Source organism: Accipiter gentilis, chromosome 2 (assembly GCF_929443795.1).
Source record: "Accipiter gentilis chromosome 2, bAccGen1.1, whole genome shotgun sequence".
In the NCBI taxonomy this organism is placed as follows: Eukaryota; Metazoa; Chordata; class Aves; order Accipitriformes; family Accipitridae; genus Astur; species Astur gentilis.
Window position 1 is genome coordinate 40,985,220 of NC_064881.1, and position 17,677 is coordinate 41,002,896.

General features: G+C 43.4%; 1 protein-coding gene across 2 annotated transcripts in view; it reads right to left on the minus strand.

Annotated features, from left to right (window-relative positions):
* SNTB1 (syntrophin beta 1) overlaps window positions 1-17,677 on the minus strand; it is a 117,410-nt gene that overhangs the window by 27,762 nt on the left and 71,971 nt on the right. For both annotated transcript variants that reach the window (XR_007509079.1, XM_049824792.1), the window contains exon 3: window positions 13,371-13,578. Coding sequence is in view for 1 of the 2 variants with exons in the window: in XM_049824792.1 (XP_049680749.1) it covers window positions 13,371-13,578 (208 nt within the window). In the remaining variant the exon portion in view is untranslated. The remainder of the gene's footprint in view (window positions 1-13,370; window positions 13,579-17,677) is intronic.

Below are 17,677 nucleotides of genomic sequence, written 5' to 3' on the forward strand. Positions count from 1 at the left end.
GAAGTGAAAGAAGACAGAGAAGCTAAAATTCCTCTCTTTGAGGTCTCCCTGCAGCTGTGAAGACTTAATCTTACAGGGTTATGAAAGGTTCAGAGAAGGCTCGTCTTATTCTTGCCAACAGGGGATATTTCAACACCTTCCAGCCCACTCAACAATTTGTACACCTGTCTGCACCCAATGATCTCTGCAGCTCATCAGTGGGCTGCTCCTTCCACTGTCACCTTCCCACAGGCTCCTGTAGCTCCGCTTCATCTCCCAATCTCCTCCAGTGCTGTCCCACTCTTCCCTTCTCCAGAGCTCTATTCGTCTTTCTGCACTCATCCATTTGGATTATGTCCCACAGGAACAAAAATCACAGCAGAGACACAACGTCTGATGTGTGGTTCCATGTTTCCTCCTTCCTCTACCTTGCCTACTCAGATGGTCAGAGTTTGGAGCAGGGTCTGCTCCTACTGGTACTGTTTATGCTGCAATCTCGCACCATGGCACTCCAGGTTTAGCTAGTCCCAAGGCCCTCTCATACGAACATAATTATTAATATTATGTTATTAACCACAACAATCACCACCAGAATCAGTGCTGCTCTCTTGCTCATTTCAAACTCTTGCAACAACAAAGCAAGAACCCCGCAGTAAGTCAGCTTGTCCTCAATAACCAGCTTTCCCAAAAACCACAAAAGCAGGGGCCCTCAAGACAAAAACATCACATAACAGGTTCTCACACTACCTTGTGCAACTGTGCAATCCCTCTCCATACTGCTCCTCTTTGCAATACCTCCAGCTTCTTCCATCTCTACCAGTTCCCTTTGCCTTGTTAACATCTTCCTGCAGTTTTGGGCATGCAAATTTAAACCTCTGTTCTGAAATTTTAGGTGGGAGAATGTTAATGTATTCTTTAACACTATGATTCAGTGATCCAAAGAACATAGCAAGAATAAGCATTTTCTAAGTGGAATGAACACATATGTGTGTTTAAACCTAAAATTTTAATGTATTCCCTCCTTGAAGGGCCCTGCAGAAAGCCTCACAGGATGAGATGAGGCCAGAGACAACACCATAAAAGTCTTGTTTTCATAATGATGTACAAGAAATTAATTCCATAAGCAAATAGGTAATCTTCTATTTCCACAGCAGGCTTCTCCTCAACGTGAACTTTTTAGAGCCATTTCCATAAACGTCACTGACATTTCCAGCATGAAGCAACACAAAAGCAGCTATACCCGTACTACGCATCGGCAGCCTACTCTGGCCGATGTCTGCAACTATTTTCAGCACAAGATCAACAAATTAATGTTTGCGCAGCAGCATCTGCTCAGCAGAAATGTATAAATAAAAAAAGCCCCAACAATAACACAATATGTTCACACAGTTTCAGGAATCTTCACTGTGGCTAACAGTCGTTAGTATCTAGTGTTTAAAACCCAGGTGCTTCCTTCCAGCGGGGCTACTGTTACAGCACGAGCACCTGGAACTCAGGGAATCCGAATAACATCTGAGAAAACCTTTGGTAAGTCCATTTGTCTTCAACAGCAACAGCACTATGTTGGGGGCAGCAGGTCCAAACCCCCACACCGAGACTCCGTCTGATGTACACCCAAAGAAACAGCCCCTTTGGCTCCAGAGCCCCGTTGTTGTACCCTGACTATTGAACAGGCGCACTGTACAACCCGATATGCCCTTCCAAAGGAGGGGGTGGAAATCCCAGTACTTAAAAAAATATGTTCCTGGGTATCCATCTATATCCTCAACAGTCTTGCAGTTGGAGCTGGTAAGAATGGGCGTGCTTTTGCTGAAGTTGCTGGAGTTGCTGACAAGATGGCTCACTCTTCTTAACAGCGTGACATCTAAGTGCTACCATTTTTTAGCAACTTCTGACTCTTCTGATCCCTATGTCCAGTAAGTTTAACTTCTATCGCTTGTTATACCTGTGACTCTACTGCTGCTGACCGACTTTTCTGAAAAAACCTAAGCTGTTAGAAGAGAAAAATACTTAACATCACTATTAGACCAGAAAAAAATGTGACTCCGTGAGACATTTCAGCAAGAGCAGCTCTAAAATGGACTACAGAGTTTTCCATGGATCCTGTTGCGTGGTTATTACTAAGGATGGTGTACCACATCTATGTTGAAATTGCGTTATTTCTGTGTGCTGTGCTAGTGCTGGAAAAAATCCAATGTCATTCCAACAGGTTCTGCCATGAGGTCAGGTGTAATACAACAGTACCTAATTTCTCTACCCCTACGGTATGTCTGACAGGATAAGTCCCCAATGTCAATGTGAGGCCACTTCACTTCTTTCACCTCCACCCTCTCCAGGCCTTGGTAATGCTGCATGTATGGGGAACTCTATTAGGAACAATGCAAGGATGGGGCAGTTTCTCATACATCTACTCATACTTTGCTCTTCCAGAAGATCCTGGTTTGGATTCTCCTACCCGCTGACTCCCCTTCTCACTCTGTCCCTTTCCTATCTTGCATCCAAAGTCTAATGTGAACACCAAAGACTGCATCTCTGTGTACTCTGGGTTTTTCCATTCGATTCCACTAGATTTTCTGTGTGAAGCAGTAACGCTCCTTCAGCTTTATTGATCAGTTTTCATTGCACAAAAAGGAGGACATAAAACTGTGTGTGACCTGCAGAAATCACATTTATTCTGTCTCTGTTTCTCTGTCCCCTGCAGCTGGTTATTTAGGGCTTACATTAAAACTGGAAACGTTGCCTTCTTACGTAGTCATTGTGCAACTCTTCCTTCCTTTCCTAGTCCTTCAAGTGAGGAAGGCAGCCAGGAGAAGAATGTTGTGCATGTTGAGATTTTTGTCCCTCTCTCCATGGGGATGATTAGCAAAATACTGTCTCTCCCTAGATTTACAATTGTAAAATGAGATCAAAATCCAGCTCTTCGAGGGAAGTGTTACTTTTGGAATTGATCAGAAACAGCTGCTTTCAAAACCAGTGATGCTGGCTGGTTGTCATAATTCAACAATTGGTCTTAGGAATTTTACTTGTGAGGACAGGAGAACTTTGCTGAAGTATTGCTAAATAAGGTATCTACTAATCAAAAAAATATAGCAATGCTCCCAAATTCCTTGCAATGCCATGATAATCATCAGATGCTAATCTCTGACAAGGTTAAATCTAATGTTATTCAATGGCTGTTCCCCAAAGTAGATTCCCTTTTGGTAGTAAAATCATTATCTTACTGTTTAAACATTCAGGCTTTCCTCTCTATTTCACAGTTCATAAAGCACCTTTATGGTGTTGAGATTTTTTTTTTCCGAACAGACAGAAGATGGTTTGTTTTTCCTGCTTTGATTAAATCCTACATCCCACAATCAGTGAACCTGTGCTACTGCTCTACTGTTTTTAATTGTCTCCTTCTATTAAGATGCCAGCACTGTATGTCTTTCCTGCAGCCCCAGCACGATTTTACTACGTGCCTGGCATCAGCGCTGTCGGGTCTGAGGTTAATGTGTACACCGTACAACTCATTAGCTGCACATTACTCTCAGAGCCAAAAATCAACATGATTGATCCAACAATATGTTTGGGCTTAGGACGGAGACTCAAAGGAGGTCTCACCAAAAGCAAAGGTCAGCAACTTGGCACAATTTTTGCTGTGCACAGAGAAAGCTTTTCTTCCAAACTATTCATCAGGGAAGATACAAATGACAACCAATATGGGCCTCATTAAAAACAAGAAGAGGAAACCCCTTGGAGAGGGAAAGGAGGCTCCCTTGCTATCAATTTTTTTTTTTTCTCCAGTCCTTTCCTAAAGCTTTTATTTACGTTACAGTAAAGACAACATGGAGCTTAAAGGTACCTGTGGGGCTTGGGGTTTACGAGACTTGTTAGACTAATTACCGTGATGCACACTATCAATTACTGTCCAGTTAAGCAGAGAGGATAACTTTGCAGGCAGAAATAAATCTTCAGAACTGAAGGATCTGGGCGAAGGGAATAAAAGGATTTTTTTTTCATCAGCACTATTATTTCTTTTAGTTAAAACTCCAGTGTCAAAACATTTCCCGTCTTAAAATAACTAAAATAAAACAGACACTAGTTTAAGAGTGGGAGAGAGGAGAGGAATGATACAAGAAACCTTTTCAGTTGTGGATTTGTTTCAAGTACAGTTCTTATGAGGATTTCACTCATAACACAAGCACTCTTGCCACAGTCAGGCCCTGAAACCAGTACTTCAAAATATACTATTTTACATATGGTATCATCATGTTCTTTCTTCCTTAGTAACCAAGGGTGTTGAAAATGCTATTGATACAACAACTGGGCTGTATGAGAAATACTTCCCTGCACACTCCAGAGTTGGTGTGTTGCAATGTAATTGTCTAATGGCACATTTTTGTAAAGGCTGTCATGGTATTATGGGTGTAATTTTATTTTTCCAGGATACAATAATAAGGTAAAAGTCTGGCGTTAATAGCCTTAGGAACCTATTACATAAACAGAGGTTGAGGATTAAAATTGGACTGTATTTGTAGAGTCTGCATTGAGTAAATGTCTTGCCACACTGAAAATTATAACACACATAACTTTTCCCTCTCCACTATTTTTTTTTAACTCTCCTATTCTTCTAAAGGTCAGTCCCTCTTTCCAACAGAGAACACAGCTTCTTTTCAAGGTATTTTTAGAAAATCTGTTTATTTTTCTCTGTTAACAGTTGTTTGGCAAAACAGGATACAGGCATATATTGCTTCTGCTTGTATCAGCAGTGATACTCTCTTCTTCCGCAACACCCCTCAAACATTAACCAGCTCATCTGTCCTAAAAGCACTTGTGGGTAGAGACAACACACCTCTGATTGCAAGCTGAGTGGGCAAGCAGGATGGCACAACACTATGCAAAAAGACAGGGAAAACCCCAAATGTTTTCCTCTAAATTAGGGCATTTTTACTAGGAACGGCTCCGCTTTTGCCAGGAGACTTCTCCATGGGGATCAGCTGAGGGTCCTGGGGGGAGAAGGGCTGCAGGGCAGAGAGAAGAGGGGTTTTTTTATGGCCTATTCTGCTGCTTTCTAATCTATTTATTCATGCCATTAATCAAAAAGCTGAAATGGGAGTATTGTTGTGCTAGAAAAAAACCCCTGATGACTGGGGTGAGAGGAATTCATAGAGGGCAGAGCCTGAAGGTCAACACGCCCCTAATGGGCCCCTCCATTCCCCTGAAGGTGATTTTTAACTTCAGGAGACAAAACCAGCAAATGAGAACAAGGTAACTTTGAACAGAGAAAACACAGCTTGATGGGAACTTAACGTCTGGAAAAGCTAAGATTTTCTAAGATAGACAATCTCTTCCCTTTCAAACTTCTTAAATGCAGCCAGCAAGCAGAATAATGCAGACAAAAGAGCAAATAGACAGAATGCAAGGGTGTAGCTCTTGCAAAACACTGTGTTTCTCAGTGCCCACCGTGTCAGAGCGGTGCGTAATCAGGGTAGATCAGCCCAAGGGATGCAAGAATAAATCTGTTTGTCCCGTACAGCTGAAGCGGGATCTAGGTGCTGGAGGGTGAGCTGGGTTTCCACAACGCTGCTCGGGTCAGCGCAATTCGTGGGGGAGATGCTCAGGGCTTTCTTACCGCTCAGTCTGCATTTGCCTTGCTCTTTTGTTTCAGCTAGGTTTGCCCCAAAGCATTGCCTTAATGCCAGCCTCACCATCCCAGATAACACACACATCGCTCCACAGCGTCTCCGAACACCCGGGATGGGCTCCACACCTTCCCCAACCGACTTCTCCCGCCCTTCATCCCACAGCTGGGCAAGCACAGGCACTCCCCTTTCCCACCCCACCACTGCTGACCTCCTACTGGGACCAGCAGAAGGAGGCAGAAACACGAGGCAGAGGGAGACCAGCTGCGCTGGTGCTTAATAATTGGGAAGGGCACCCCATGCTCCCCACTGACGGCAGGGCTGGATATGGGTTCCGGAGAGGTCTCTGCTTCCTTATGCAACGCATGTTTTAAGGAGAGGCTCTTGTTGCATTTACATCACATTTGAAAACCAAGGAGCATCACTGTCCCCAATTCCTTCACTGTCTTTCTTGTAATATTTACTGTCAGAGGCTAAAAGAAAAAAAGGAGGCCTTTCACCTGCTTCTGAAGGAAGGCGATCAAAGCCTTCTTTCACATCATACCTGTATCTTTCCTGCTTTTTTTCCAACTGAACTTGACTGCAAATGTGTTCAAACACGCGCTTTCAAGCCCGCGAAGCCCTGAAAGGTGAGCTGATCCGGCACATGCGCAAGGGGAGGTGGACCCTTATGGACACATCCAACCGCAGCTGCCAAGGTGCAAGATGGAGAGGCCTAATATCCTGAAAATTTAGCAAGATCTAGGAAGAAAATCCCTCATCTACCAAAATCTAGAAAGTCCCTCATCCAGCAAAATCCAGCCCAGCCAAGCAGCAGTCCAGGTTCGGGTTATGTAGAAGAAAGAGTTAAGCATCCATGCCGCGGGAGCCAGGACGTCCTCCCACAGCCACCACCCCGCCACGTTGGAGGAACTGAGAGAAAGACCTCCCACAAGGTGGGGAGGTTTCCTTTCGGCATCCTCTCCTCCTTCCAAGCTACAGCCCATCATTTCCCCTCTCACACCCTGCCCCGGGTTTGTCGGCAGGACATCTGCAGAGGTCCCTCTCGCAGCAGAGCCAGAGGCCACCACGTGGATCCCACCTGCGGTCCGTGTCCCCCCCTGCCCATGCAGGCACAGCTGCCAGAGCAGGAGTCGCGTCTCCGGGCTCATGATTCCTCCTGATGCAGGAAGGGAGAAGTTAAATAAAACTCCGCGGCGGGATGACATTAAAAAGGAACTTTCTCATCATTCCTGGGGCTCATTAGAACAGCAAGAGTAACATGCTGTATTTTATGGAAGAAGTTAAGTCCGTTGTTAGGACGGTTAGATCAAAACTGAGGCAGAGGGAGAGCGGATGTGATTACCTCCGCTGGGATCCGGCCAGAACTAACGCAGCCCTCACGGGAAGGACAACAGGACATGCAGGGCCTCAGTTTACACTTCAGCTCTATTTCTGCAAGAATAATTTAACACCTGAAGGCTACCGCAGGCTCAGCGGTGCTCACTCACTATTTAACTGTGCTCCATAATTATCTGATAGAGAGGTTTTCCTTCACTACAACCACCAAACTGTACTGCAGAAACACAGACTTTCAAGCTCAGGTCCTTCATGCATTCATCACCATATTCCTATAAGTTTTCATGATTTATTTACACTTACTCTTGTTTTCGATCCCCTTGCACTGCGCACTTCTGCCTGACTTAGATTTATCATTTGCTTGGCTCTCATGGGCATGGGAAGAAATAGCACGTGTGTTACAGATAAAGACTGGCAAAGCCTTTAACGCAGTATGGTGAATGAAATGGCTGGTTTCAGCCTGGGTTTTCCTTAATATATCTATTTACTGGAGGCACCTAAAGCAAGAAGAGAACAATGTTACTGCTGATGAAAGTGGCCTGTGAAGGAACCTCGCTGAAGCTGGGAAAGGAAATTACTCTTCACATGCTATTTCAGGTTTACGTCTTTCCTAAGAACAGTCTGATCGTTATCCCAGATAATGAAGACTGCTAATGTAATTAAGCGCTCTGTTGTAGTGTTTTACAAAGCAAACAAATAAGTTGCGGAATTAATAAGCTGCAAGGTTAAGTGACACAGGGCAAAAGCAGGACTTTTCATTTGGATGTAAGTGCTCCACAGCAAGTAATTAGCTGGGATTTAAAAGTACAATTTCTAATTTAGGGCACACAGAAGATTTTCCGATTTGAGGTATGTGTAATCTCCAACAGGTCAGATCAATTTTAAGATTATGACCAGCTGTATGTTATCAATATGAGAAATCGGGTCTTTCTCCAACCACTCGAAACAGGAGGCCAGGACCAAATTGCCTTGCTCTTCTTCCTGGGCGTTACAGGTGTATAGTATTTCCAAACATGCCTAGATAATTAGTGAAGAAAACAGAGACTGAAAGTAAAGAACAAAAAAAAACCCTGCAGAGACTAGAAATTGCAAAGGACACCACACTACAGCAATGTAATTTCCTTGCAAAGAAATTAGGCATTTGAGTAACAGTTTTCTTAGCAAATACCCATGTTTCTAGCAAGTTATTCATCTGGTTAAACCATACGCTGATTTGCACTGGGGTTAAGACCCAGTACAACCCAAAGCTCGCTGCACTTTCAGCCTAAACATGCAATGGTCCTTTCCAGGGCCTGAAGAAAGACCTGGGGATTAGTATAACCCGGATTTTATTCCTGAACATGTTTCTGGTTCAGACTGTGCAGTCTGACGAGGCAGCTAGCCCAGAAGAAGAGTTATACGCTTGCCTAACGAGGCAGCCCTGATTCCCAATCCCTTCCCTCTTGCCACAGGCTCCCACTACTACTCTTGCACTGGGATTTGCATCTGTCATAAAACCTGCAGAAAGCTAATGCTACCCCACCAAAAGTAATAAGTTTTCTACCAGTAGAACTATCTGATCCGGCTCAGGGTCAGACAAGCACTGCCACCACCGTGATGGGAGAGCTAAGGGGGATGGCAGCAGCCCCAACCATGGACATGCCAGGGTTTTTTAAATGCTGCCTAGCAGCTGCTGTGCTTCACAAGAAGGTGGTTAAAATCAGATATTCACAATGTTAAATAAAGGCAAAATGTTTTAACTACGTGGCGGGCTGGTGGTTTTCTCGTGCAAAGACATTTTTAAGCTCACTCTTACAATTTGGAAATTATATGAAATTTTAAGATTGAAGCTTTTTTTCCTGTTCTTTGAACATCCATTTACCTCTGATGAGAATAACAACGTGGCTCTGTTGCTGTCTACTTGTTTTGCTAACCAGTGAACACACTTCCAAAGGAAATGGTAAACCAGAAACATTTTCATTTCATACTGGGGGAAAAAAAATATCAAATACACTCCCATGTCATTTGCCTAAATCTTGTTTGGACAGCTTGCACAGCTCACAATCTTGCTGTTATCATTCCCTCCTCTGAATTAGAGCGAGAGCAGGAAGATAAATATAATACTGCAATATATGGCTCGATACTGAAGAAGATCACTCTGCTGTGACATGCCTCGCACTTCAGCTCTAACACAATGATATGGTTATCTAAGGTTTGAGGAGACTGAACAGCCTGTAATATATTAACACACTTCTCATTTCGGAGATAGTGTCTGGAGCTGAAGAACAACTCCAATTCACCGTGCCGCATTGGTTATTTCCCCTCCAATATCGGGTGTTTTCTCCCCTCTGATCCCCACACCAGGTTTGTGGGAGCAACGACACACTTACCCTGTGCAGGCAGAGCAGCGTGAGCAGGAACCAAGTGCTGGGTTAAGATCTAGTGAGAAAAGCCCAGAGAGGCACTTTTTCTGCAGCTTCAAATATTAACATTATAAAAGACAACTTGTAGCAACTCCTATTTTTAAGTTTCTCAAAGGAGCTTTGAGATAATTTTAAGAAGCCCACTGCCTGTAAGACATTTGACATCCAGAAAGGAGAACAGTCTCCGGCTGCAGAAGCAGTTTTTCTTTTCTACATTTAAAGAGTCACTGGCACAACGAGGACAGGGAGAGATGCAGAGCTCGGGGTTTCATTTAGGGGGTGTTTTTTTTAACTGACCCAGCTACAAGCCTGACACCTGGCTACAGCTTCGGCTTCCCCTGAAACCAGTCATGCTTTTGCTTGTTTGGACAACTGCTGAATTGGCAAAAGCTACCTTTGCAAAACCGCTTTTGCCAGAACACCTTTCGGTGTTTGCATCAGAGGCAAAAAGGTAGATAAAGCTTTTGCCAAGGATATTTTGGTCTAATGGAACAGACATTACAAAGTGATAAAATAAACTACCATTTCCTCAATGTTTTAGCTCTCCAGTACAAGAGCTGAATTTGCTCCTCACGAAGGAACTCAACAGTAGGTGGATAAGCATGAGATGAAAAGCAGGCTGTGCTGAAGTCTAAAAAAGTGGGAGGAAAGAGAGGTGGAAAAGACATTTCTACGAGGATTTAAAGGATTCCTGGGAAGAAGAGGGGCAATTAACACATACATGGAAAAGCTCCTCAGTTAGGATGACATTACTAACTTCTTTATTTGTCTTTGGCCACTAAAAGTATCTTTACAGGGAGCATTAAAAAAGGAAAGACCTGAAAAGATTAAAACCCACATGTAGCTGGGCCCTCCTGCTTAGCATGCTCGTTACCCCCACAGATCTTGCTGATACAAGAAAGAAAAGGTGGTGGGGAGCACGCACACTTCATTACAAACCGGTACGTGAAATTTCTCTTAGTTACAGAAAAGTTTTAGGATGCTGGTGACTAATATAACTCCCTAATCCTCGGCCAGCTTCAGAAACCCTTGCCATAAGGTCAAGGTCAGGACAAGGTTAGTGCCTTAATAAAAGAGGGAATATGGCATCGCTAATGGTTGCTTCTGGCTGTTTTTCTCCTTACCTATAACAACGCCACAGTGATTGTTTGCTTTCTTAAAGTGATGCAGACCTCTTTGCTTTACCTGTTGACAGACCCTCACTGCCCACCCCAGGGCACAGCCAGGGACCTGATGGTGGAGCTGCAAGATGGATGTTTCATGCTGAAGACCACAAATTTAGGGCTGTCTTCACAGGGAAGTTCAGTGAAGGTGGAAGAATCCTGTTAGCATGCAATTGCATAGTACCTTAGATAACCTACTATTTATTTTAATGTTACCCACCTGAGGGAGGCTCCGCTAATGGATCTATTTTTGTAGTACCATAAAGGTTGAAGTTTAGAGCTAAGTTTAGAGCAGAGACATATAAAAAATGTCAAACCAGGAAATAGCTTAATGAAAGCAGAGAGTAATCACAGCAAATTACAGTGAAATTTCTATGGGATTACATTTTGCATTCCCCAAACAAGCAGAGGAATTCACCTCACTTAGTGTCATTCCATTTTGCTGAGAATTCATTGTAAGGATAAGCATGCTATGTAAGTAACATAATGCAATGCCATAAAAACTGTCTTAAAAGTTACAGTCTAAGATGCTTTTCAAAAGAGTTCAGATTTCTTCCCTCTGCAGTCCCTGAGAAAATAGCAAGATATGCCACAAAACATCACAGAGAAAAAAAATAATGGTAATATCAGGAGAAATACAAGGCACATGTTTGATTTTGTGGCTACTAATAATGAGGTCCTTTTCTGAACTCCAACGTTTAGAAACCAGCCAGCAGTGGATGTGGTAGGGAAGTTCACCCCAGGAGAAGAAAGCTGGTATTCCCCGTTTGCTTCCAAAAATCACTGCAGAATTTAATCTCTCACCACTGGCAAACCCAGGTTTTGCATGAGAAGCATCTAGGAAATCCCCTGTGGTCAGCACCTCACCTAGTTGCCTTGAACACCTCCTCTGAAACACTGCATATACAGTTTGCATATATAAACCTTCCTCTCCCACACTTCAGGTAAGCTTTCTTTCAACGAGGCTTTACAGCCCACAGTCCATTAACAAAATAAAAGCAATTTCACGTTGCTTTTTACCACATGTAGTGGTTTTCTCTACTTTTCAACACGTCTCCAACATGAGAAGAAGCTGAGAACTTTTGACCTCACTCTGTTACTATTGCACAGCTCTGGATGGTTAGTTTAATGAAAAAAACATGTTGACTTTTGGGTAACAATGTCACTGCAAATCTCTCAAGGCTAATTCTTGATGGCAGCCACTGGAACGTGCACAGAGCCACAGCCTGATCCTATTAATGGCAACACAAGTTTCACCACTAAATTCAGCAGGACCTTGAACGGGTCCATAGTGAGTAACGTGAAATAAGATCTTAGTCCACAAGGCAAAAAAAAAGAGCAGAAAGAAGTGTCTGAACAGGATATTGTATATTAACTGTAAGGAGAGGAAATTAATAAACCAGAAGCATGCCATATGTCTGCTTAAAATGACCTGTGAACATTTTACATATAAGGTCTGTATGTTCTGCTACAGAGCAGTTACCCTTTCAGAGGACAGTATTTTGCAACAGAAAAAGCCTCTTATATACAGCGTTTTGTAAGTTTATAGAAATGGATACAAAAGCAAAAACAATATTAAAGACGCCACAGCTGTACAATTTAATACTGTTAAAATTGACTTACAAATGCTTTGGTGTTTTAACCCCAAATTCTTTCCTCAAATTTCCACATTTTCTACAGTACTAAGCCAAGGAGTTGTGCTGTCCTCCCCACTCTGCAAGCTTGGAGGGAGGGGCAGGAAAACATACAAAATCTGCCTAGAAGGTTTTGCAATCTTTGCCTCACTACAAGTGGTGTGGACTGACCCACATTTTGCTAAAAATTAATCGTGTGCCTTCTTAAAGCATGCTAGATAGAAATATGGCACCTGTGGCTCCCATATTTTCATCCACAAAACCCCAAATAGAGCTAAAACGTACAGTATTTTTTTCAGGGTAATGGCAGTCAGCTTTCCACACCCGTGCTGGATGCAGAGGTTGAAAGGGCAGTGTGTACATAGTGGCCGTTTTTCCACACACCTCAGCTGGAGAGGCAGAGATGCTCTGAATGGCCTCCCAGGCAACATCTGGATGGGAGGTATGTCTAGGCACAATCCTCATGCTGTTACCATAGCAAATCCACGCTTATCAGTTGGTACGGTGCCTAAAACAAATTCTGAGGCTACTGATTTAAAACCAGATCATCTCATACTGAATCCATCCCTGTGCATTCATGGGTTGGCTTTCCACAGGTCAATAGATCCCAAACTACTTTCAAGCTGAACACCAGCTTTTCCCTGTGGCATAAAATATTTTGAGACTCAAACTGTGCAAGACACAGGGTAAGAGCTGCAATTGCAAGCTCGGCCTTCTACAAAGATCAGCTCAAATGCAGCGTTATAATTAAAGAACAAGCTCCCAGGCGTGGGGGACACCACCTCGTGACCTTGTCCAGCTCCTGTGGCCAGGCACAGCAGAAGGGTGGACCGCGGACCAAGTAACTGGTTACTTCCCAGGCTGGGAGTAGGAAGGTGACATCTCATATACGTGAACAGGAGACATAACGGCAGGGGAGCTTGAGGCTGGTGTCAGTTTTTGTGACTCATGTCTCATGCTTGAACTTGACAGATCATGAGACTTTTCATCTCTCAGGAAAGTCTTTGCTAATTGGCATAGAGAAGCGAAGACTCAGGGGACCTTCTAGTTTTTTGGATTTTTTAAAAAATCACAAAAATTGGCACGTTAAGAAAAGAAAGGTCTTCATGGAAAGCTAAATCAAAACCCAGGATCTCATTTAGCCTCTCCACTTCCAGACAAGGCTGAATTCAGGAACAAAGAGCAAGCAAGAAAGAGAGAGCATAGAAATGAAAATAAGAAAGTTTTCATTACCTTTTCTGCAAGCCAGCCTAGATGTCTAATCTCTCGACTTCCAGCAATCCCCGCTTTACCCAGCTGGTCTCTGACCTCTGCAATCACCCTGGGGATGAGCTCATTGACACTGGAGTGGATGGCATTGAACCAGGCCTGGGCTGTAGCCGAATCCTTACTTCTGAGCACCACGGTGTGCTTGGCATCAGGTGAATGAACTTCAATGAGTCTAGAAAAACGGGTGGGGAAAACGTTATGTTCACTCAGATACCATTAGGCGGCAAAATTTATTACCTTGCATAGCATTAGCAATCATTTAAAAAGAAGAATGTCAAGACTTACATTACATTAAAAACCTACCTTTATAACACCTGAATGGAGTAGGATCATCTTAACTGAAACTAGGCCTGTACTGGCATTTCAGTAAAATCCTTGAGAAGGGGATTTCCCAGTGTTGATGCAACCCCACACCTAGCACGTCAATAGGAGTTTCAACTATGAAGACAAGAGGAGCATCCACGCATTAACATTCACCGACAGAGCAACCATCCAGAACTGCACGGGAGACGACTGCAGAGAAGCCAGGGATAAGCTGCTGCCTTCTTTAGCTCGGTATCACGGCACACCCGGAGTTTCTCAATGTGTTTATTTTACACATAAAGAGCTAAATGAAAACCACCTTCATCCCAAATGGAGGAGCTTTCTTAGGACTGTGCTGTGGTTTCTGTGACACCACTAAGCATCAACCAGAAGCCCACCGCAACTGGCCTTCTCCAGGAGTTACCAACCCCCTCAATGCTCCATTTAGAGCCTGCTAACAGCAGCAGCAAGAAAGCGCTAACCGCAACCATATGATTGCTGCTGGCAGGCATCTTTTACCGTTTTCCAAACTCCTGGGGAGACTGGTTTTTTTTCTCCCCAAAAAACCATGCTTACTAGAACATCCTGTGGGCTTCCACCCTACCACTGTGGTTCAAAAAGCACAAATGAACACAGTTTTCAGGAAAATTAATCCTGTCCATCATGGTTATGGGACCTGTGCCAGCACCTTTGCTAACGACAACAACAAAAATGCTTTGAGAGGCAGCTGCAGCTATTTCAGCTCTGTTCTCAGTGAAGTTATTAGTTATTAGTGGTGCTTTGTGTGCTCTTTATAGCTTTGTGGGCCACTTGTACTTGAACATTTATTAAATAACCCACAAAGTAATAGTCTTAATGTAGCAATTATAAAACCAAGCCCTGGTCATTGCCCATCACTCAACTCCGTATCACATTTGTGCTTTTTCATTATAGACGTACAGTGACTGCCCCTGAACATTACCGACACAAATTTGACCTGGGACCTGAGCCTAAGCACGTACTTCTGTCCTGTGTATTGCTGCCCGATCTCTGGGACACACAACGACTCCTTTCTGTAGCAGAAGGGTAATCAATTCAGTGGAATTTATTCAGGTTGAGGTTCAAAACACTACTATAATGCAAATATTTGTTATGCAATTAGAAAATCCTGCAATTTGGAGCTTAACTAACAATTAAGAGGTCTTAATTAATTGGTTAAACCAGAGCAGAACCCAGAACAGAGGGTGACTTGATCTGCGCAGCTCTCTGGGGCTTGGAGAGCGAGGACTGCTGGTCTCGTGTTTGTCCATTTTGGGAAGGGGAGGTCTCCATGTAGACACTGCTCTAAAGATAGAAAAGGTCATGATTTTCCAAACTCAGCAGATGAACTGTGCAGGGTCCTAAATCACTGTTTGGATAGCTTAAAAAGTGGGTCAATTTTTCAGAAAGCGCTGAGCAAACACAATAACGCATGTTTCCTCAGTAAAGCTGCTGGAGCCCAGCACTGTCTGAAATTAAAGGCTCTTATTTAGCCACTCCGGGATGCACCGAGGATTCAACTTCAGGTACCAAAAGGAAAATTCCTTGTCAGATGATGCAGGTCTGGTGAATAAGAAAACTATGTTTGTAGATAGGCACGTTCCCAAAGACACTCTCATTTTTTCTGAACTGTGAGAAAAAGCCGTCTCCCTGACAGTCATGATTTAACCATTTGTGTCAGATGATCATTACAACCATACACAGCTACCACACCCTGGTCTGTCCTTCTATCAGAAACACTGCCCTCCCACTGCCGTACGAACTTGAGTTTGAACTTCTTCTTGTAGGCAGCTACCAATGGAAACAAACTATACAGACTTGGCTTTTCAAAGTACATTGTGGTAATCAGGGAAATGTTGCTTATTACTTACAGAGCACTTTTTGGCAGGAGATCTCACAGCATTTTACAAATGAGGTCAGTGACAGCATCCCCATTTCACCACCAAAAAAGTGGAAAGGTGCATAACCCAGACAAGGCAGGGAACAAGCCAGGAGCAGTGCTCAGGATTTTCTGCACTCCACCTCCTATTTTCATACTTCTTTTAAAGACAAAAATTATTTGGACAGCACAGCAGTATTGTGCTGGTTTTGAAAAACATTAATTCACTGTATGGATTGTGTGAAACAATGTTCTTTACAAAGCCTGTGGTTTCTACAAGAGAACTCCCACCTCCAAAGTCGTTGCATATTGTGCAATAAAAAAAGTGCTGAACAAGGACTATAAAGACTCAGAAGCATGTGCTGCTTTTTCAGATGCAAAGGAACAGCAGCAAACTTGTGTAATTTCTTTTTAAGTTAGAGTTGTAGCAGGCTTTGGTTTAAAAATAAATTATCCAGAGCTGAAAGTGCTTCCAAATGGCAACGTGCTTCCCTGCAATTTGGAAAATGCTTAAATTCTTACTTAAAGCAAATGGATTAACACACAAACATGTGTTTTGCTACTTGGGCCTTCATCAAAGTGTACTTTTTGATGGTGGCTATTTAAGCATTTGGACAAGATTTCTGTCCTCTAAAATAATGAACATTTAGACAGCTCTTAACAATTCTGTTTAAGGGGTTCTAAACTATGTATATTCTAATATAGACACATTCTACTGTGATATCAGTTGTTGTGGTTAAACCCCAGCTAGCAATTAAACACCACACAGCCACTTGCTCACTCCCCCTGGGTGGGATGGGGGAGAGAATAGGAAGAGTGAAAGTGAGAAAACTCGTGGGCTGAGATAAAGACAGTTTAATAGGTAAAGCAAAAGGCGTGCACGCAAGCAAAGCAAACCAAGGAATTCATTCCCCACTTCCCATCGGCCGGCAGGTGTTCAGCCATCTCCAGGAAAGCAGGGCTCCATCACATGTATCGGTTACTTGGGAAGACAAACACCATCGCTCCGAACATCCCCCCCTTCCTTCTTCTTTCCCCAGCTTGATATGCTGAGCGTGACGTCCTATGGTCTGGAATATCCCTGTGGTCAGTTGGGGTCAGCTGTCCCAGCTGTGCCCCCTCCCAATTCTTGTGCACCCCCAGCCTGCTCGCTGGTGGGGTGGGGTGAGAAGCAGAAAAGTCCTTGGCTCTGTGTAAGCACTGCTCAGCAGTAACGAAAACATCCCTGTGTTATCAACACTGTTTCCAGCACAAATCCGAAACACAATCCCATACAAGCTACTGTGGAGAAAATTAACTCTATCCCAGCCAAAACCAGCCCATCAATGTATATATTCTAGTATACATATGCACACACACATACGGAGCCATGCTTGCAAAATGTCACCCCTCAGTGACTTCTTATGGGGCTATTTTGGGGACTGCTTGTCAGTCATCAAAATTTGATGGTGATGCACTTACTGCATAAAGTAAACTGCATAAAGACTACCTCACGCCCTGAGCTGAGTGACAGGAAGATTGGTCAATACATGCTACACTTCTTAAAAGCGAGTTCAAAACAGGAATGAATGCTGCTTTAAGAGCCCTGAAACTCAGTCCTTTTATCCACAGCACTGGTCCAGCCCAAGCAATACATCTGCGAGCATTGTTCCTGTGCAAGCTGCTAGGTAGGGCATCTTTTTTATTCATACCTTAAGGACAAAAGTCTAAATCCTCAACTGCCTGAACTCTGCTACTGGCTATTGCTATAAGATTGGTGCACTAAACTATCCTTAGGAAACCAGGCTTGCAGATTTCCACTAAAGATCCAGGACTCCTGTCTCTGCAGTCAATTGAGATGGAGATACTAAAAGAAACTTAAAATCTTCCCGGAAACCCATGGGCTCTGACCGCAATCAGATGCTGGAAGCGCTGTGTCCCTATAAACTCTTCCCTTTTCTGCCTTTCAGTCTACACTGCTTTGATTCACCAGTCCATTTGGATGATGCTTTTTGTATAACAGCTGACTGATTGCATTTCCATATTTTTTGAAAAGCAAAAAAATACCAGTGACCTTAGTAAACTCCAACAC